The sequence below is a fragment of the Orbicella faveolata genome, unplaced genomic scaffold (genome assembly GCF_042242905.1).
Source record: "Orbicella faveolata isolate gen_17 unplaced genomic scaffold, um_ofav_v1 contig_24, whole genome shotgun sequence".
NCBI classification, from domain to species: domain Eukaryota; kingdom Metazoa; phylum Cnidaria; class Anthozoa; order Scleractinia; family Merulinidae; genus Orbicella; species Orbicella faveolata.
In genome coordinates, this window is record NW_028301552.1 from 19332031 (window position 1) to 19353494 (window position 21464).

General features: G+C 38.1%; 2 protein-coding genes across 7 annotated transcripts in view; one reads left to right on the top strand and one right to left on the bottom strand.

The window, feature by feature from the left end:
• Positions 1-52: 52 nt before the first annotated feature.
• Positions 53-5451, top strand: LOC110045612 (putative skeletal organic matrix protein 5). Its single transcript, XM_020751210.2, has 5 exons — positions 53-115; positions 737-859; positions 2478-2517; positions 2970-3105; positions 3994-5451. Exons 1-5 carry the CDS (start codon positions 85-87, stop codon positions 4474-4476), a joined length of 813 nt encoding a protein of 270 aa, XP_020606869.2. The 5' UTR covers positions 53-84; the 3' UTR covers positions 4477-5451.
• The window catches only part of LOC110045593 (MAM and LDL-receptor class A domain-containing protein 2-like), a 66812-nt gene continuing 50269 nt past the window's right edge, over positions 4922-21464 (bottom strand). The window contains exons 47-55 of one of the 6 annotated variants that reach the window (XM_089291127.1): positions 21229-21381; positions 12458-12693; positions 11599-11896; positions 10027-10146; positions 9807-9932; positions 9292-9413; positions 7877-7977; positions 6883-7296; positions 4922-6361 (exon numbers count right to left, since the gene is read on the bottom strand). In XM_089291127.1, coding sequence (XP_089147253.1) covers positions 5836-6361; positions 6883-7296; positions 7877-7977; positions 9292-9413; positions 9807-9932; positions 10027-10146; positions 11599-11896; positions 12458-12693; positions 21229-21381 — 2096 coding nt within the window. In that variant the 3' untranslated portion in view covers positions 4922-5835. Of the gene's footprint in view, positions 6362-6882; positions 7297-7876; positions 7978-9291; positions 9414-9806; positions 9933-10026; positions 10150-11598; positions 11897-12457; positions 12694-13002; positions 14428-14740; positions 15529-17339; positions 17438-17537; positions 17911-20076; positions 21382-21464 lie in introns of those variants that run through there. The other 5 variants (XM_089291126.1, XR_016207737.1, XR_016207736.1 and 2 more) reach the window with 5 other exon arrangements.

The window sequence follows — 21464 nt, forward strand, 5'->3', positions numbered from 1 at the left end:
AATTTTTGTTCCAGTAATCCTTGTATTCATAATGCAACCTGCTTGACTGGATTTACAGGCAAGAAATACCTCTGTGTGTGTCAGATGGGCTTCACAGGAGAACATTGCGAAAAAGGTATAGCTAACGGCAGCAAAGTCTAATTATTATTGCACGTGATATTAGTAAATTTTACAATAATGTTCTGACATAACGCGCTCGGATTGCTTGAAACAGCGTGCTTTATCAGAGTGCAAATGCACGGTAAGCTGAATTTCAAATATTTTGCGCAGGGCATTTTGACGAATTTGACCCAATGTAAACGTCTTCTATAACTCAGACCAACGTAATGGAAACGAGCTATTTGTCTACATTAAACATAGCTGCATGGAGGCTTGGGCACTCAAGAATAAGGGAGAAACACTCGACCACGTCTCGTGTTTCCCCTACACTTCTTTCGTGCTCTACCGCTTGCTGGGTACTTTACAACAGAACATGCGCAGTACAATCGAGGCTTATTTATTTGCTAACCCCCTTCTCTAAGATCATGTATCCGCTCCAGGCCCTTGGAGACATTGATTCAAGTAGTCTGCACGCTTATCTCTTTTACGCAAACCTGGAACTATCCATGAACACTTCAAGAACATTGCAAGAAATTCTGTTATACTCATAACTGTTAAGATAGATGCACATCTTCCTGCTGTTCCCCTTGATGACGTTTGAAACTAAATTCGTCTGTTTCACTTTTTTATTACCTAGATATCAATGAATGTGATAACGACACGAACGATTGTCACGTGAACGCAAATTGTACAAACACCCTAGGATCCTTTAACTGTACTTGCAAGGCGGGATATATTGGAGATGGAAACAAATGTTCAGGTGTGATTTAATCCATAACTATCATAACATAACTAAACATCCGGTCCCACCAGAGGACATGTTACGGCGACATGTAACGAAGAGAAAATCTAAGCATGTACTCGAACACAAACGAAAATGCAGCAGGTTCGCGCTGCAGTGACGTATTCGCTGAAAGAGAATCAGCACACATAAGTGTAAGAATCGCCAGAAGAATCGTCATGTTGTGACTTTATATCTGGTATTGGAGAGCGGGTATCAATAAACGAGATGCCCGCCCCTGATGCTGTGTTCGTGTTTATTAAGATTAGTTACAAAATATCTTATAATCGTGTCAGGGTTGATTAAAGTGTAAGGGTAAGAATCGCCAGAACTTATCTGCTTCACTCTGCGTGTCTGTTCATGTTGTGACTTTATGTCTGGTACTAGTAGTAATATAGTAGTAATCAAAGATTATGAGAGTGCGATTGACGCCGTCACTTTAATATATATACCTTAAATAAATGGTTTCACTATAGCTGACTCTCAACCTCTATTGCTAAAATCAACGTCCATGCAAGTTTAAGAGGTCCCTGTAATAACTATGATTTGTTGATTCGTTGAGTGACAGCGCCAGTTTCCGTAGACAGGTAATGTTTAAGCGTAATGGTTAATTTGAAAAAATATATTTTATATACATTATTCTAAGCTGGAAGCACAAATATAGGCAAACATTTGCAATCGTACGAGTGTGCTCGTTTATCGTCCGCGTAAACAAACTCCGTGCGACTGATTCGAGTATTTCCCCTGATGAATATAGCAGACAGTATTTACATAATTTGCCGTTCCTTGGTTCAGGCATACTCTTATGGATCTTTTCCCGCCGATTCCAAACAATATTTGACGTATAAAGACTGAGCTACATGTATCTGTCGCGACAGGAACTAATCAACAAATCCATTCAAAAAATACCTGGTTTCCCACAATTAACATTCCAAAGCCAAGGCGATTCAAAGTCGTGTTCGAGGACAATTCCCTCAGATTTCGATAAAGGCTACCATCGAAGCGTTCATATTCATCAATATCCAACGCTGAGAGCACAAAATAGCGAAGCCCACGGCGACTGAATGGGAAGAAGTCAAAGAAAGACCCAGCGCAAAGACGAGCTCGCATGGCCTGCTTACATGCTCACATGTTCGCCACATGTCTTATCATATGCAATCACGTCTTAGTATTACACAGTACGAGTTTACTGACCGTGACATGCCCTGCAAAAATCAAGCAGGGTGGCCATTTTGGTGTCCTTACAGGAATGCGGAGTTTTTCTGCATATAACCGTGCACAGGGTAACCAACTCTGGTTCTTCAAACGCAACAAGTCGCCGTGACATGTTCCAGAGTGTTTGAGCCTAAAACGTATTCTTTAATGGAAAAGTTATTTCTTGGGACCGCGTGCTTTTCCTCATGAAATTAGCGAGCTCTTTTTCTAGGCTATGTTGGGTCAGTTTCTCTTATTAACATTTGTCTTGAACAGAGGTGAATGCGGTTCTAAATTTGATAAAGGATTCAGATGGTTCAATTTTTAGTCATTCTCTTCCTAAATAATAATTGCACACTAAATAACGATCAGTTGTTGACAGTGTGTACTTTTTGTTCCTCAGCTGTGGCCGGATCCTGCAAGGAGCTACTTGACCTGAACCTGTAAGAACAGGTCCTCATTTTGAATTTAATCAATGGAAAGCTGTGATCCATGCCTCAGTATGTATACTGGCGGGGTACAGTGAAAAACTCGACGATGCAGTTACATACAACAATTATTGTTATATAGCTGGCGTGTTTCCCGCTACAGCGCGCCCATTCATTGGCTAGTTTATGGTCACATGGCATCTAACAATGAAACTGTTTCCCGCCAAATGCATGAGCGGGCAACATTGCGAAAACTATAACGTCAAACGGGAAACAGTACACTGTTACCCGCGAAATGTTGACCACTGTTGCACGTTATTTGTCAATGTCTCGGGAAACATCGAGATTCTCGGGAAAAAAAATTCACTGTTCCCCTCGGGACCAGTCATTAAGTGTTAATATCAAACTAATTCGCAATTTCCAACTGTTAGATGAAAGCTATTCGAGTTGTTCTCTCGTGTTTTTAGATCTTCGGGTAATAAAGCCTACCCACTAAAGCTGGGATCATCAATTGAACTTGATGTCTACTGTCACATGGCTAATGATCTTGGTGCATGTGGAGGTAGCGGATGGACGCTGGTTATGAAAATTGACGGTAATAAGGTAGAGATGGGATATTTTATTGTTTGTTTTGCAAATTTGGAAAGCCCAGCCTGACAAAATGTGGTTACCATGAAAGCATCAAGTTCCGACGGATTTAACATGTCATACCGAGTTGTTTCCAGGCAAATCAAGTTTTAGTGAGAGCTTGACATAACAAATATTGAAAAACCTATTAACAGTTACAGTCAGCGCGGGCACTCCGCCTCTTCCACCACACCCATTCCCCCTAGGTCTGAAAAGGGTTCATTAATTCCTTTGCTAATGGGTGATTTGCATGACAGCATCATTTGACTACAGCTACCGGAATCCTTCACTTTTCCTGTTTCTTCTGCTAATTTGGACATTGTTATTTAAACTCCACTGGGGCTTCAAAATTTTAATAATAAAGAAAAAACGAAAGGAATTCGGGTAATTCTGGTAGTTGTAGTCAAATGACGACAATGTGCAAATCTGCTATTCACGTCAAATTGGGTGTGTGCATCAAATTGAGCACATCATCGCACAAAGTATTAAGCATAGAATACGATTGCAAATTGAATATATAAAATAATTTTAACACTTAGTTTTGCAATTAGCTCCCAGATTTACAAGCATGGAGGAGAACATGGCTTTCCTTTCAAATTTTGAAAATGGGTTTACTCCTATAAGTTAAAACTTTAAGCAGCTGTTTATATCTTATCGGATATGACAGTTGTCTTTGGATTCTGACGTTGCTGAGGCAACGTATTGTCCATTTGCAACTTTACCCACATCTAAACGTTTAAGATTTTCAATGTTCTTAAACCTTTTTTTCAGTATATTTGCTAATATCTAAATCCTTACGCGCTGTAATGCTGTGGAGAACTATGAGTAAACTTGAATGTTCTTGCTTCCCATTTTTCTACATAGGAAACCTTCCACTATGATTCAAGCCTTTGGAGCAACAAAAAGACCCATAATACTGAAGGAGGGAAGACTGGTTTTGACATGCAAGAGGCCAAGCTACCAACCTACTGGAACATGTCGTTCTCCAAGATCTGTATTGGCATGAAGATCCCTGGAGAGGAAACCACCAATTTTATCTCGATTAACAAAAAGGCTGACTCGCTGTACTCACTCATCGCTGACGGGCAGTTCCGCGCCACATCACTGGGCCGCAACGGGTGGAAAGCGCTACTTGGTTCAAAAGATACCTTGCAGCTCCACTGTAACAGGGAGGGCTTTAATGCATACTGTGGCTATCCCAAGGCAAGAATCGGTATTCTTGGTAACAACGAAAACGACTGCAACACCTGTGACTCTTTCATTGGGTTTGGTACAAAAGACTCAACAAAAAGTGGCCCGTGTGGAGATAGGCACATCAAAGTCATGGGTTATATCTTGATTCAGTGACACCCGCGTATTGCTTATTTTGCATTCGTGCGGGACATGTTCATAAGGAAAAGCTGAAAGTACTAGTGTTTGCTTTGTAATCAGAACTTCATTAAATAATCAGAATATGTGATAACCCGAAACTTATGTACAATGCTGGAACCGCTGATCTGTACTTCCCTGCATTGCATAGAGCGCTTTTAAATTAAGCGTCGTTAAACCAAAACCAAACCAATAAGTTACCAATGATAGGCACAATTAGTTAGTATACTTTGGCAGTACTCGCCTAACTTATAATTACTTTGAATTGTTTTGAAAATAAGAGCCGAAGAGAAGGGGTTGGCAAAACTTCTATTAAAATATAATCAATATGAAAATATGATCAACACGTATGACAGTGTACTCCTTTCAAATTTGGTTTACCTCTCTCAAGACCTTTTTATGCAAAAAAGGATGAACAAAAAAATTAAAAAATAAAATTTATTGCATACTTATAAAGCTATTTCTGCTATGACTCAGCTTGAAGCTTTGAGCTCCAAAGATGATTAATTAAAAATCATTTTAGTTTTAAGTCACGTGGACGGTAAGATATGCGAAGGAAATAATTATGGTTGGAAAATATGGTCCTTGCAGATATGTGAAGATTACAGTGTTAACAAATTACGTACATAGCCAGCATCTCGATCTAGTTTCTTTAAACTTGTCAGCAAAAGTACCTAATTATTACTAAACAGGCTGCTAGCAAAAAGTTAATGTCAGTTAGAAGCAAAATGGTTCCCTGGCTGCCAAGGAAAATGGCTTAAATGCATCCCATTGAAAAATTTCTCAGTAAAGGATATTAAGAAAGCTCAGACAAAATCGTTGCATAAGATATTTAGAGCTAATAAGAAACGAGATACGAAAGCGGAGTCGACTTTAAAATCACGCGTATGATTTCAGACCAAATTGCGCTCCACTCATTTGAACTACCATGTTAATTAAACTTTTTGAAATTATGGCTAGAGGTGTTATTTTACAACCCGAGAGGTACCAAACCAAGATCAACACAGTCATTTTCACGCAAGGCGTTCACGTAGAGGAGTTATTCACCAGCAACGACATTGTAACTCATTATTAAATTTAAACCGGTGATGGAATTTTAATCTCTAACAGTGCTCTACTTCTCATTCCCTTTCTCTGTTGCAATCTGTTTCACCCTAAATAAACCGGCCTTCTCCTTAAACGAGTGAATGCCCCTTTGATGCGTAACCTTTTAAAACACGCTATTTATAAGAATTGATAAAAGAGAAGCAAGAAAAAGTTATTGCTGCAGCCATCAAACGAAAAATTAACGGACTAATCCTATTTTGTTTACCAAAAGTTGAACGCGAGTTCGAATGCTTAAAGAACGACTACATTTCCGTCGACGTCTTTGTCTATCTCGTCCTGTTGCACGGGGCCATCACTATGGGTCTCATCGGATCTGCTGGCTGCAGCATGGTCTTCTTTTCCCTCCTCATGATCAGGGACAGGCTGTGAACCAAGAACGACGACATCGTCAGCCGAGTCGCTCTCGACTTCTTTCCTTTCAAGTTCTTTGGACGTAGTTGGTTTTTCTTCATCAATGTTTCTAACACTTTCTAAATTAACAGGTAGGCGACTGGCGATGACATGCAGATCTGCACTTGTCGACGGACGTTGCTCTTCGATTTCCTTGTCAGGTACATTTTGGAAAGTACGAGTAGGTTTGTCACTTTCCAATTCAGTGACATGTTCTTCAAAAGCATGCCTCCTTTTGCAATAAGCATCTTTGGGCGAGCATTTGATAGCCTTGGTCCCATCCACTTCTCCAGGGACGGCTTCATTTCCTTCAACGACGCCTTCGTCCACTCTTTCTTGGCTGTGCACACGTCCGCTAGATCTAAATCTTAGAAATAAATTCAAGTACAGATTAAAGCATGTTTCAATTACGTTTAAATCATACAATTAGACGAAATCTCGCAAGACTCAAGCAAAGCTTTGCCCATTAAAAAAAAAAACACGATAATGGGAATTGCATACTGCGTTTTCATACAAACCAAACTGACGAACACACAACATATTTTTAGCATTAATTAATTAATTTACAGTAACTACCGTTTAGCGTTTGACATAATTGTCAATGTCAACTTTTTTTTCTTTTAGAAAGATATACTCGATACACCTCGTCGGGATATTTTTGCTGCTAATTGCCTGGTAACTTCAGCTTGTGTTCACTGCGACTTTGGACTGGTATTACGCTTCTGTATGTCAGGATACTCATAAAATGTGAAAACAAAATATCTTTGTAACCAATCGAAATGGAATATTTTTTAAACATTGGAAAAAGAAATTATCGTTGCCAAAAATAAATTATCGTTGCCTAAATTTAAAATTACAAGGACGTTCAAAACGTTCAGCGTATCTTACCTGTTATGGTTCTTTTTGAAAGTCAAAACTAGCGTGACGATGATAAGGAAAAACAGAACACCACCGATAGAAGCTCCTATTATAGCACTAGTGGCATTTTTGGGCTTTGATCCTTCATCACTCTCGTCGTCTGTCTGTTCACCTTTGAAAGTGTCTGGGGATGATGTTACTACAGACTGAACGCTTAAGATAGTTCCATTCATCGATCCTCCAATACTGGACATATTACTATTCACAATGTCTATAAGGACATCTTTGGGAACCACATTTTGCGAGAATCCCTCTGGCAATTGTAAGTAGAACGCTAGCAAGGCTGTTCGATTATCTTCAGGTGACTGGATTGGATAGCCTGGAATAATGTGAACCATGTTGCCTGAAAATGCCATTTTGTCAGACGACCGTCTCCGACGGGAACTGAAATGATAGGAATTATAATAAAGAGGTTACTAAGAATATACGTGTAAAAAAAGTAGGTAAAAAAAGGTCAATTCTACATACGAGCCAAGTGGCCCATTAGGCCGGCGCTTATACCGGTTTCTGTAGCATGAAGCGACTAGGAGTATTTCTACTCCCCCCTGGACGGGACGCTAGTCCATCGTGGGGTTACCTCCCGGAATTTAATTCGCCGGTACCCATTTATACGCCTGGGTGGAGAGAGGCACTTTGAGAGTAAAATGTCTTGCCCAAGAACTCAACACAATGTCCCCAGCCAGGGCTTGAACCCGGACGGCTCGATCCGGAGACGAGCGCACTAGCCAGGAGGCCACCGCGCCTCCCACAAAATAAAAAGTAATGTGCATGTCAATTGTAGAATAAATGTAAAATCACAATGCAATACGACTGCTTGGCAAGAAAAATTTTCTCAGACAATTACAACTGTGCAACCTATCGTAAAGTGGGACAAACTGAGCTCCTCGTTCAAGTGAAGTTGTTGAGAGATTATGCAATATGTTTTTCTTTTAAGTTACGCTTTGTGGAATGTAGCTATTGTTACCTCGTTGCATTTGATTGGCACAGCGTCTCGTCAGCGGCACAGTAATCTGTAGCTACCCTTGCAATTTCACGCTTAAAGTCATCCTTCATTTGTTCGTTCCACTAATAAAAACACACAGAGTAAAACCATAGCTAAACGAACAAATTCATTGTGTAATTTATTTTGGCTACTAGGTTTGGGGTTATAATTAATTTGTCTTCCATTATAAGGGACAGATGACTTATTTTCAACCATGCTCTTCGTATTTCCCAGTCTCCTCTCCTGGTAATTATTGCAAAGTCCCTATTTTGCTTGTAGCAAAGGGTTTTGGAACCTTCTAAAAAGAGTACTAAAAGAGAGACAAACTACGCTATCCATGGCCCAGCCCTTCGTTTACTTTAGTTCCTGTAGCATACAGCAAATAGAGCAGTATTTACTCTCCATCAAAATTTCATCATATTAGGGGAAAAGCTGATTTTATTTCACAGGATTTATGAAGAATAACATTAAAGCCCTGGAACCGCGTCATGAACAAAGCACTTGAACTAAAACTTGAACTTTAGTTTTATATTATTTTATTATATAGTTACAAGAACTGCCTGCCCGGCAATTAGTTCCAGAACAAATAGAAGCGGGGGCAAGATGTCACATTAAATAGGAAAGAAAGACAAAAAGTAATGATTATTCACAGCAAAATTTCAAAAGGTACAGGTAAAAAAAAAAAGAAACAATGACAGGTAACCGGAGACAAAGAAACAGTGTCGTTAAGGTGCACAGACCTAGGTAACTAGAATACTATAATGAACAAACTATGTTAATTCAGTGAGCTTTTGTATCAGATGAGAGACTTCAATATAGTCATCTTCACATTGTAAAACATCGAAGAGTATTTCCTTTATTTTATTTCGGAATTTAGATTTGATCAGTAATTTCACTGAATGTGAGATGGAATTCCAGCCTGAAACACCAATGCTTGTAAAGGATTATCTTATCTTCTCTGTTCTTGACAATTTTCAAAGAAACACTCATTCGTTGATGATCTGGTATTATAGTTGTGTATTTTTACTGGTTTTAAAAAATTGCTTCAGGAGGTTTATTAGGACTTTTTGCGTGAGAATATCGTGCATCAAGTAGCACAAATGTTGGAAAAATAAGAATCAGATTGGAAAGCAACTGGCGAAATAAGGAAATTGCACGTTCTCTGGTCTTCCGAAAGAACATTAAGCGCAATGCACGCTTCTAAAAGATTAGTCCGTTCAAAACATGACTAAAGAGGAGAAAATACATTCAGAGGATACCTGCCCTATCTAAATCAACATTACTGTCTAAAGCCTCTCTACGTTAGGACGTTAGTCATAATTTACTTTCTAGCGACAATTTGTTACAGCAAAAAATAATAAGAACAAAAACAAACATAAATAACAAAAATGGAGTACCTTCGTCATATCCAGACCTCGAATTTCTAACATAACTGACTCTTGAATTGACTCGTTTGATGGCGTTTGAGTAGCAAGGTCAAGGTCAAGGTCAAGGTCAGTTGGAGGATTATCTTGATCACCTTGTTAATGGGTAAAGAAAAATATACATAAAAAACCTGTAACTACTAAAATTATATAACATACACAGTCCACTAGCCATCAAGAACAGCAGAAAAAAGAATACAGCCACCGTCAAATGAGACAAAAGTTAGCTTGACCGGTATGTCAAGAAGCGGTTGCCATGACAACGTCAAATATACGGGGAGAGACAGCTGGCATATCGAATTTACCCTTGTGGGGATGAAAGAAAAGCTACTGAAAGTTCCTGCGCCACAGAGTACATGGCCATTTTCAAAGTTCCGAGAAAACAGTCACCCTCCTCCTGACCTCTGTATGCCTGAGAATTAAATGACTTAGATTTATGAAGACTGCCACAAGAAAGAAGTTTGAATCATTTAAAAAAAAAATCTCACCTATACAAAAACCACATGACCTTCGACAATTTTCCATCGTCCAGTTTAACTGAGTAACACAGGCATCCCCGAACAATGAAAGACTTGAGCATACAGCAGCGAACTGAGGGTTGTCAGAACAATCAACTAACAGAAAAAGAGTAAGGACAAACGTTAGCAATTTTCTTCTGTGATGTCCAGCCAGCTTAAAAGATTATATATAGCTGCTACGTCTAGCTACCTCCACAAAATCCACATGACTTGGCGCAATACTCTTTCGTCCAGTTGGAATGGACTATGCAAAAATTGCCATAATGAGGAAGAGAAGCACAATTCAGGAATCCTGGCTTATCTGAACAGCCTGCTGTAAACGAAAGAGAAAGGAAACAAGAAATAAGATTTTTGTTTGAAAAATGTTAGCTTACAGTAGAGAAAAGGAAACAATCGACGTAAATGAACATGTTCCACCCATCAAGGAATTTCTTTTCTAACTAGTTCTCCACCCAAGAGCAGCTATTCTACTACCGCGGCTTAACAGCTCAGGCGTTAAATAAAGACTTGCTGCGATAAGCGCTTTGGAAAATAACTCTAAGATTAATGTAGCCATAAAACTTATTAATGCAGTTATTTTCCAAAGCGCTTATCGCAGCAAGCCTTCATTTCCCTACAAAGATAGGATCAAGCGTTCTCAACTGTCAAAAGTTGTGTATAAGGCTAATTGTTGGGACTGCCAGGATTTCTACATTGGAAAAACAAAACGTAGATTGTATGACAGAAAAACTGAACATTTTAAATCGATCACGAGTAGCTGTCATGCTTCTGCTATTGCAGACCACGTCACGTCAACTGGTCACAATTTCAAATGGGACCACTGATATATTAGCAAAAGGTGAGACAGATACACATTGCAAGATTAAAGAGACTCTACTAACAAGGGAATTAAAACCCACCCTAAATGATAATGTAAGCAGCGAAAAGCTTTATCTTTATTAGTTTCCATTGTTTAAATGCAAATTTTTCTCAGCCTCCGTCATTGTAACTGTTAATTAGTTACTTATTTTAAATTGTAATTTAGTTGTTACTTCTATTCCTAACGGTCACTTCTGAAGATGTATGTTGAAACATACGAAACGTCAAGTAAATGAACTTTGTTTTTTAACATGCGTTTTATTGCCATGTTTATCACCGCAGTTTGCGTGTTATTTCTTATCAATGCCTCTCCCTTTTAACAGCGCCGCCCGGCCGCTTGGACAAGTGGCTTTTTAAACTCTTGATGTGACCGGTTAGATTCAATTTTCTTGGATTTACACTAGTTCAACGCTTCGGCTCCTTCCCAGAACTGCGTACTGGTTGATCTCTACCTGAGACCATTCGATCACACCACCTTATCACAGACCTTCAAAGCTGGATTAAGCATGAGAAGAGTTTTCCATATGTTTTCTAAAACGAAACATGTGAAAGCCACTTTCCAGCAGACTTTTCTTCTGTTTCCAATCCTTATTTTACTAAAATATGTTAAGGTCTGTCGGTGTTGTAATCGAACGGTTTTAGCTCAAGACTATCAAATGGATAACTGCTGTTCAGTTAGTAAAATTCTTGCTCAAAAACTCTTGCTTATCAGATTATGTGACTCTAAAACGACATTTTTCCTCGTTTCATGGCCCTGCTGGCTAAGAAGGGCATGCCGCACTGGGGACAACAATGGTTAGAGCGTTGTTATCACTCAAAACCGTTCAGAAACAAACTTTTATTAGCTGAAAAGATCCCCACATACAAAGCTACTTGTCTAGAGTGAGAGAGGAATAAACTATACCTGGTAAGCTAGCTGGAGAAGCAGACGGCTTATGAGTGGATGAAGTAGTTGAGTTTGAAGGGAAACTAGAAGGCAAACCAGATGAAGGATCATATGTTGCTGCAGTTGGTGGCACAGACGGCTCGTCAGTGGATGAACTTGTTGAGTTAGGAGGCAGACTAGAAGAAGCATATGTTGATCCCGTCGGAAAAGTTGGAGGTGCTGCCGTCTGACCAAAGCAGCTTCCACTGCTAATAGATACATCATCTATGGCTATGTCACCAGTGAAAGACGATCCTCTGATTCCTTCAAATGTCACCTAATAAACAACATAAAAAAGCGTCCGGACGAATTAGCAATAAATTTTGTCTTCTCTAGTTCATTCTTACCAAAAAGGTGAAATTGAAGGAGAACAATGCTGCCAATAGATGGGCGATTAGGTTAAAAAAACACTGGATAAAACTTGAAGAAAAGTTTCAAAAACGCTTAGGGTTAAGTTGATTTCGTTTTTGTTTTCTGTTTTCTGTTTTGGTTTTGTTTTTTGTTTTGTTTTTTCTCAGCTCGTTTTTGATAACAAACGGAGTAACATTGTTTCCTCTCAGCGCTTGAAATGAACATGTCTGTTTCTGAAAGAATGGAGTCTGCATGTCCATGGAAGAATCTGATCTTGTATACTGAGGAGCAAGTGGAAATAGTCCTGTTTGAATGATTTGTTTTTTGTTGTTTTTGTTGTTGTTTTTTGTTTGTTTGTTTTGTTTTGTTTAATTTTGTATTGTTTTCTTAATTAATTTAAAGTTCTTGCGTATTCGTTTAACCAAAATTCATGTTATGGTTTATTTAGAGGAGGGTGAAATAATGGATGACTCTCATTGAAACTTACGTCGTAATCCAAATAAATGTTTATATTGGCTTCTTTCCAGCTGTTGCCATGGTTTCCTAAAGCTTCGAATACCACCGAATTTCCGCTAAAGACTGTTAGAGTCTCTATGGTGTCACCATACATGTGATAAAAGAACTTGAGGCAGGACAGCTGTTTATTGCCAGGTACAGAAAACGTAAGCTTTGCGCTATCACCAGGGACTTTGGGAGAAGACGTCTCGATGTACATGTAGTATCCTGTGAAAATAGAAATCATTTTCTTTTCAAAGTAATTAAAAAACTGGTCATTGTCCATCAATCCAAAGGAGGTCTCTCCCTAGGGCAGACTTGACACGGAAATTTTTTTGGTTTGATGTATCTTCACTTTTAAAAACCAAATGAGAAATTAGACACCGGACGCCCAGCTCCAATATGTCGTGCAGACATCCAGAACAAGAATCACTCAAAACAACATGAGAATAATATATAGATTTAGGCCAGCCTAAAAGCGGAGCTCCTCAGTTATTTTTCGGAATGTTGTTACTAATGAAAATAATCCAACATGTATGAGGTAAATTGCGAATGATTTAATAGTTTCAGCCGGAACTAGTATTACTTCAGCAGATCGAGGTGTAAGATGGTGTGATTATGAAATATAGAGCCACGATTTCAAGGATTTCTGGGAAGCTACCAAAAATCTTGATCACATAACAGAACTGTCTTCTGTGCTTTTTGGTGGCATTTCTTGTTCTTTCCTACCTTATTCAGAAAGACAAGGCATTGTCATTAATCATTATATTCTTCCTTAGTCAACATGAGGACTCCCACACAAAAGAAGTTTACACATTTTTTTGTTGTGGGGACTGATTGAAATGCAGTGGTTACAATATACTCAGTCCCTGAATCTCTACCACATGAAATCTCACAAAAATACCAAAACAGTATACATATGTGAAAAGTTGGAAAGTTTGGTTTTCTAACTTGTCCCCAAAGATACATTTAGCCATCTTCACTATTGTATGGAGTCTCCTCCTGCTGGAAGGGTTTGCAATACGCAAAATCACCCTCGCATGAATGGTAATTACGATATTTTTTTTTTTTGCTGATCATGAATACTTGCATAGGCTTCTAATAATAATTTTATTATTCAATTTCAATGTGATTTGTTCTTTTTCTCGACTGGCATTGTGGACTACAAGAGCTGCGATTGGGTTCCATTGATTAATTTTGCTATGATTAAATTATACCAAGAATTATCAGTGAGCTAAGAGGAAGTTATATTATGTACATGTATTTTGTCTGCACTACACAACCAAATGCACTCAAAGGTTATGAGGCATAGGTACATTTGTCAGAAGAGCCCAGCATATCCAAGATATGTTTTGATTGACACATCAATTAAGATAATTTATAGCAAAATGGATAAAAAATACATCAATATCCTACATGCACCAAAGCCAGACATGGGGTTATAAGGCAATCGTTTAAACAACAGATTGAAATAATTTATAAATTAGAGAACACTATTTCTACAACAGAATGGAACAAATTAACCTTATCGGACATTGCGAATGGCAAGGCTGTCTGTAGAATGTCACAAATTTCTCAACCCTTTCTTTCTACAAAAATGCTAATCCTGCAACTTTGCTTAAGACCCAGTTCTCCATTTCGTGTTGGCAAAATATCAATTTATGCCATGTCCAATGCAGATTATCACAAAATTGATTTAAAAGCTCAATAAATATCATTTTAAAGCCAAAAAGCCAATTATTTAAATAAACCATGAGTAAATTATCTCTAAGAAAAACTGATTAAATTAACAGGCACTTAAAAATAATTAGTTAATATGTGTTTCTTAATAATGTAATGCAGTGTATCTGTCACAATGTTGCAGCTATGATATTACTACAAACAGGATGGGTTGCAGAACTGAACCTCCAAGTCAGTTTATTCAATGAACTTGGTGCAGAATTTATAATCCCATCAAGTTGTCTGTAAATACAGAGAAACCAAACAAAGCATTACAATCATAGGTAATGAATTACTAAACTCTTTCACATGTACTGTATGAACAGTGTATGTTCCATTAATATTGGGGATCTCTCAGAAGCTCCATCCATGATAAATTAATTTGTTCCCAGATGCATTTGTTTATAGAACTTTTCACAAATTAATATCTCTGTCATAACAGTGACCTCTGTGTTCTCCAACAATTAGCACACAAGAAAAATACACTCAGTAAGATATTGTTTACAATAAAAATCAATACCTATAAGCAATCATAAGGACCTTAAATTTATATTACCTCAGAAATATCTCACCAGGCCATGGTTGCTTTGAAAATCTTTGATGTTTTAATACAGGCTCCCCATCTGTAACCTGTTCATATATTGACTGACAGGAACAGGCATGTAATTCCTTTCTTTGATATACAGTGTACTTCATTGTTAGCTGTTTACTGAGTGTTAGTAGTGAATCAAATGCTAGGGGTTGGTACTCCAACTTTCACTGTGGCAGGCTCTGCCCTGAGATACAAAGCAAACTTACATAACTGTTATGAACTTCGCCACTTGCTTTCGAGAGCAAATGCAATTTGCTTCAAACAAGCAACTGGAACATTGAGGGTTACAACAATGTGCACAGTCCCAATCACAGGGTCATCCAGGCTGTTTGGTTGTACATATAACTGTACAACTGTATATGAGTTCAGCTTCCAGAAGAAAATCAGAGTTTGTCAGGATAAATACTGATGTTCTTGCCTACTCAATGAATGAATGTGCAGTTCCAGAAGATATTCACACCCAACACCCCTTCACGGCCAGTCTTTAGAAATTCCAAATTAAAGTATCAGGAATCAAGAGCTCTAATAGAGAAAAAACCTCCATGTGGGGTATGAATCTTTTCTTGAAGAAAACAATGTCTGAGAAATCATTAATTACAAAATAATGTTTAAGAAACATCTTACTTTTCAGAGAATTTTGTAATCTACACTGTCTGGCCAGTTCATATACATGTATTTGACAAGTTGACACTGGGCATGTTTGTAAATTTGTGCACTTCAACATCACATTACTATGTAGTAGCACTGGCCAACTAAAAACAAACAGCATAATTTGGTTAATTAATATACACTGTACATTATTAGGTTGAAATATTGGTGTAGATTGTTGCACATCAACAGATACAGAAACTATTTGCACCTGAATCATAATGAGTGAAAAATCGTGCATGAGACATCTGCATGTACATGTAACAGCCCTCCACCTCAGAACCATCACAGATATGATATGATATTTTTAAACTCTCTGAAATTTCAGATTATTCAAGATTAACGTATGCACATACATCATCTGGGGCAACCCTAAAACACTAAATTTGGAAACCGAAATCCGGAATTCAGAATCTGGAATCCAGAATCCGGAACCAAAAACCAGAATCTGGAATCCAGATATTATGAATGATGATAGAAATAATTCACTTCAGCAATGTCTAATAAATAAATATGAGCAAAATTCATTTTGTTGTTATTTATTTTCTTGGCTTTACTTCAGCCACAGACTGTAATTGCTAAAAAATTATTGACTAGTTCTGAACAACCCTTAGCTATATATCTGGCCCCGTTGTTCAAAAGCTGCATAAAGCTATTCATTCGGTACATCACTATCCAGTCAGGGTTACTGATTTTTTGGGTGGATAGAGTTACTCATAGCCTGCGAGCAGGCTCTAGTATCTGTCTCTATTGTCTGAGCAGGCTAAATAGGTGTCTAGTGTTTTTCTGCATTGGCATGTCACCAAGAGCCTTCTTGCGGCTTTGCCAATCACACCCCCAGCCCAAACACGAGAGCCTGCTCATAGGCTAAGTTACCCATCTTTTGTTCAAGCTGGCCCTGGTGAAAGCCCGGTTCTTGTCTAGATCAAATTGCTCTGAGAAGACTGGTGAGCAGCACATTAACAACAAGCTATTATAGGCTATTGCAGTGAGTTTCTGGCAGTCTTTTAGCATCTTTGAACAGCATGTGGTCTGATCTGTCAGCAAGTGAGAAGCTGACAGAAGTAAGTGTGCAACATTTCTACAAATTGTTTTAATATGATGGCCGCCAAGAATATGAAATGCACAGTATGTGTGGAAATTGTGTTAATCTGGAATTGGTCTCGTATCTGTTGGAAAAATCAAATTTCATATTTAGACCAGACGGGTTAGCCCTTGGACTTCGAAATTGGGGGGCGTGACCGTCAATGTACAGGGGGCTGCCACTGATGGATATCCTGTTCTCTATGACATTTTCTATCTTGTTCAGTATGTACTAGACATAAAGGATAAATTTATACTTCCAGTAAATTGAAGCTCACTTATTAAACAAAATGGCAATTACCAGCAAGCTTATTTTAGACACTCTCGAGGTGCTTGGAATAAAATTAAGATGCACTTTACTGAGATTCTCATAATCATAGCCCTCACTAAAAATAACGGTCGCACAATTTCAACAGACGGGGAATTTTTGTTTCAAAAAAGGTTAAGTTTGAGGTCCTTTTTACTTGGCAGCTTACTTTTTACAGTCGAAAAGCTAAGCAAAACAATTTTCGTGTACTTGAAGAACTTATTTTCTTTGATTTGCAGATTCCGGTTTCCAGTTTCTGGATTCCGATTTTTGGTTCCAGATTCCGGACTCCGGTTTCTGGGTTTTAGGGTTGCCCCATATTTAACATATTGTTTGCTTCACATTCAGTTTACACATGGCTGTTATCCAGCATAGGCAGACTTATAAGTTTTCCTTCAAAAATATATTGCAACAACTATTGCATCTTTCGTTACCTATTCTTGTGATGAAATGACACAAAATTCAAGAACAAGAAGTCATAAGCATAAAACTAACTGACATGGTAGTGCTCACAGTTCCTCTTACCGTCTACATATGCTGTCCATAAACTGATGCTGCCTGGACAATGTACTCATTATTTTTCTGATCACACCTTTTAAAACATCACTGTTATATAATTTGTCCTGAAAAAGCAATACATGAAATGTTATGCCTTTGGCACTCACAAAATGCCTTTACAAGATGTATAATGTACACCATATCAACATTCACAATTCTCTTTACTTTCATTGTAACTCTTTTGTGTCATTTTCCCTCACTTGAAGACAGGACTTCCACATTAGATTATAATTGCCTCTGGAATCTCTATGAATTCACAGGGAGTGATAACAATTAAATCATGACTAATTTTAGCAAAGGAGGCATTCAAATGTCAGATTTTAATGCTAAGTTTATACAGTAACTTTACATCACTCTTCGTACATATATATAACCTCTCAATTATTGCACCTATAGACAGAAGGTGTGCTGGGGGAAGAAATGTTCTAAACTCTCTGAACTTTTCCCCCTTACCTGTAATAGGATGACTATTATGAACTACAGTTTGTAACCAACACCAACATCAGGTTATGTATACACATGTATATTTTGTTGTCGTCTGTAATCATAAAAAAATAAAAATTTAAAATCCCCCATAAAGTTCACACTCAATAACACTGCTACATGTAGCGCTGTTACTGGAAATCAATTTAAGTGAAACTGTTGAAACAGCTCTGCCAAAATTTTTCCTAGCAGTTAAGGCAGGATAACAGAATATACATGTAGCACACTGCAAAGGCTAGAGATACACACATGTTAGTTATCAGTTAGGATTTGGTGAGCTTCTGTGCTGTAGGTATGGTGGAAAATAATAGATTATCAGAAATGAAGGTTCCTGAGACATTTTGACAGCACTGAGAGGAATTAATATATAAATTCACAAAAGAAGGAGAAGTTCTTGCCCTGTCCAGTTCTCTGTAATAAAAATATCATTTACGTGAGTCATTTATAATATGTGGTTTGTGTTTAAAGCCGATATAATGCACACTCTGATTCGCCAATTCCAGTGCATTATTTACATTTACATGGTATACCTCGGTAAAACCATAAAACATTGCGTGGGACTAAAATAAAAAATATAAAAAATAAAAAGAAATGCCTAATTCATAATAATTTAAAATACTCAACACTAAAACGAATGTAATTCTTTACTTGAAAACTATTCTCCCGTAATGCCCATGGGCCAATTACAGGCAGGCTAAAAAGTCCTAACACAAAGTAAAAGGAAATTAAGAAAACTATTGCTTTTTTCCGGAAAATTGTAGCGACTGAAGACAATGATGGAACACTCTGAGAGTGCATTCTATCAACCTGATGAGATAAAATTTAAGGAGAATAGAGAATTCATGAAGTTATATCACAAACAAATTGGTACAGGACAGGAGAAAGGAAACTGTACAGCCAGGAAGAAACTGAAACTTTCTTCAACCAGCAAAAAAGTATGCATGCACAACAAAGAAAACAGTCAGTGACATTCATTTAATAAGTTAGTAAATAAAAAATTAGTGTGAAGAAGAGAGTAAAGAGAGAGAGAGGGTGGAGATAGGAGAGCACTCTCTCCAACTAAATTGTGTATATATGTATGTAAAAGTTCTTATTACTGAGAAATGGTCAGGGCAAGAACTTCTATTACACTGTTCAATTTACCGAGTCAATTAGTACTATCTCACTTTTTTGGAACATTTCCATATTAAGTGTAAATACCGCATTGGGGAATAACCTCTTATTAACAAAATACGGTCCATGTACCCCCAACCAAAAGCAATGGCACAAATAACATGAAATAGCCAATCAAAATCAAAGCAGAGCTTCATTTGCAGACAGGATTGCCATGCATAATCGTCTACTCGACATTTTGGACTATATAAGCATTTCACCAAACCGAACTAATTGGACAGACAACAAAATAAAACGAGGAAATCTACATTATAAACACAAGATGCATATCACTACATCTGAGCTCGAGTATCAACAGCAAATCCCTTTTCAATGAACGGTGACCGAATAAAAGAGAGGGTAAAGAAAATTCGTTTAAGCTTGCGGTGTTAAAGTTGAAAAATTATTCACGCTTAAATTTGAATATTACTGAGAGTCTGTATTTTTGCCGACGGCTTAATTTAGCTATGCAGTCATTTCATTGGCAGTAGCTTTACCAGTCTTCAACCAATTTAACCTCGGAATTCACAAAAGCATTTCGCCAAACCGAATAAATTGAACTAACAAAACGAGGAAATCTCCATACTTTGTAATCACAATATGCAAATATTCACATAGGAACAAAAGTAAATTTAGCAAATCCTGTTCGCTTCGGCTTAAAATGGTTTGTAGACCTTTCTTGGTTCAGTTTTCAACAACAGAAGAACAAATTTTAGCAGTCTACGAAGCGGCAGTGCTAACTAAATCAGAGAAAACTTCAAAACTCGCCCGGCCGTGTTTACAAGTACGATTTTGGTTAAGCTTATTTTTAGATGTGAGGTTATAAGTTTAAATTGACGACGAAAATCGATAGAAAACATAATTTGTTTACAACTTACAGCAACCTCCAAAGCGACCCACGTGTTATTGTTTAGAGACGAGCGAAATTAAAACGATGCAATTTTTAAAATCTCTTACAGCATGGCTTCAAATAAGGAAGACTTTTAATGGATTCCAATTGAAAATAAGCTTATATCGCCGAGGAAACTTGTTAATTTTCATACCAAACGCAACAACAAAAGTCACTTACCGCAAGTTGGCAATTCAGTTCGGCCAGTGTAAATCTTCCAGGCAGAAACTTGCAGCAAAAGTTGTGAAGACTAAACTGAAGTTATATTTTCGATAGATCAACGAATCAACCACTTCTTTCCGCTACGTTTAGTGTTTTGCAATTTCTCTAAAACACTCGGGTACATTTGATTTCTCTTATGTTCATCACCTGACCAAATCAGGTGACTTTTGAATTTTCTTGCACGGCTGCACAGCATCACGTTCGCGCGAATTTTGAACTTGGCCATGGGGAGTTCGGCAGTCTTCTGAATCAATTTGTCGGGTACTTTCGCCTCCTTTCTATAGCCCTCGTTAGCTTTGGTTCACGGCATTGTTCGGTATTATTTCACCTCCTTTCTCTAGCCCTTGACTAGCTATAATTCACGGCATTGTTCAGTACTGTTTCGCCTCCTTCCCCAGCGCTGGCCCGCTCAGTCTTTTTCGCGATCTTCTTCGCTACTTCTTTGCCTGTTAATTCTTGCTTTCTGTCTTTTGCTTCAGCGCAACCCTGTCTTAAAAATATTAAATCAACCTCCGCTATCGTTTTTCTTTAAAAATCCCGCCAAGAAAAATGGCATTCACCCGCTACCAACTGAGGGTGCATGTCTCTGTCAACCTATTAGCTGGAGTATGGCCGCCATCTTGCGCGACTCCGTCGTCGTCGTCGTCGTCGTCGTCGCCGTCGTGCGTACGCGCCCACGAGCAATACCGCTAGCCATGATAACCATGAGAAAATCAATTCATGGGTTTCCTTTTCTCCCCTATATGGGTATGGGGCTCCGCCGGAGCTCCGCTATAAAACGAGCACGTAAAACACATTATGCTTATGGCGACCCGAAACTACAGTTTCCGGTACACCCTAAATATGCTGGAGGAATGAGATCGAAAATAGGAGAAACCTTCGAAATTAACCTGATGGATAGAAAGCGCTAAAGTTAGGAGGCACTCAGCCAATGGGTAACACGAAACTTGCTCTGATTTGTATTATCAAATACATACTTTTGCTTGTACGAAAGAGTATTTTTTTTTTTTTGCGGAGTAGGCTTTATAGTGTACGTCAATATAAATAAATAAGTTTATTTTTTTAGACCAAAGAAAAGATTTCAATAGCTTATCCAAATGTATATCTAACCTTCTCCACTGGTATGATCGTTATCTGGGCCTGTATTGTGGGATGGTGTTGACCCTCTGTGTCGTGTCCAGTCAAAGGTATCTGAGTTAGACTGTCGCCAGCCAGAGCACAGTCCATAATCGAAGTCACATGAAGCGTTCCCAGGAATAGTTGCTGTGATGGCAATAAAGAGGCAGAACTCTTGCTTATTTATCAACAAGAATTTTAAGTGGAATATTTTACCTCTGCATTCTCGC

Coding starts and splice junctions, on each gene's coding strand:
- LOC110045612 (XM_020751210.2), top strand. CDS start 85: ATGGGCTTCACAGGAGAACATTGCGAAAAAG. Junction 2,518..2,969: donor GAGCTACTTGACCTGAACCT/GTAAGAACAGGT, acceptor TCGTGTTTTTAG/ATCTTCGGGTAATAAAGCCT. Junction 3,106..3,993: donor TGAAAATTGACGGTAATAAG/GTAGAGATGGGA, acceptor TTTTCTACATAG/GAAACCTTCCACTATGATTC.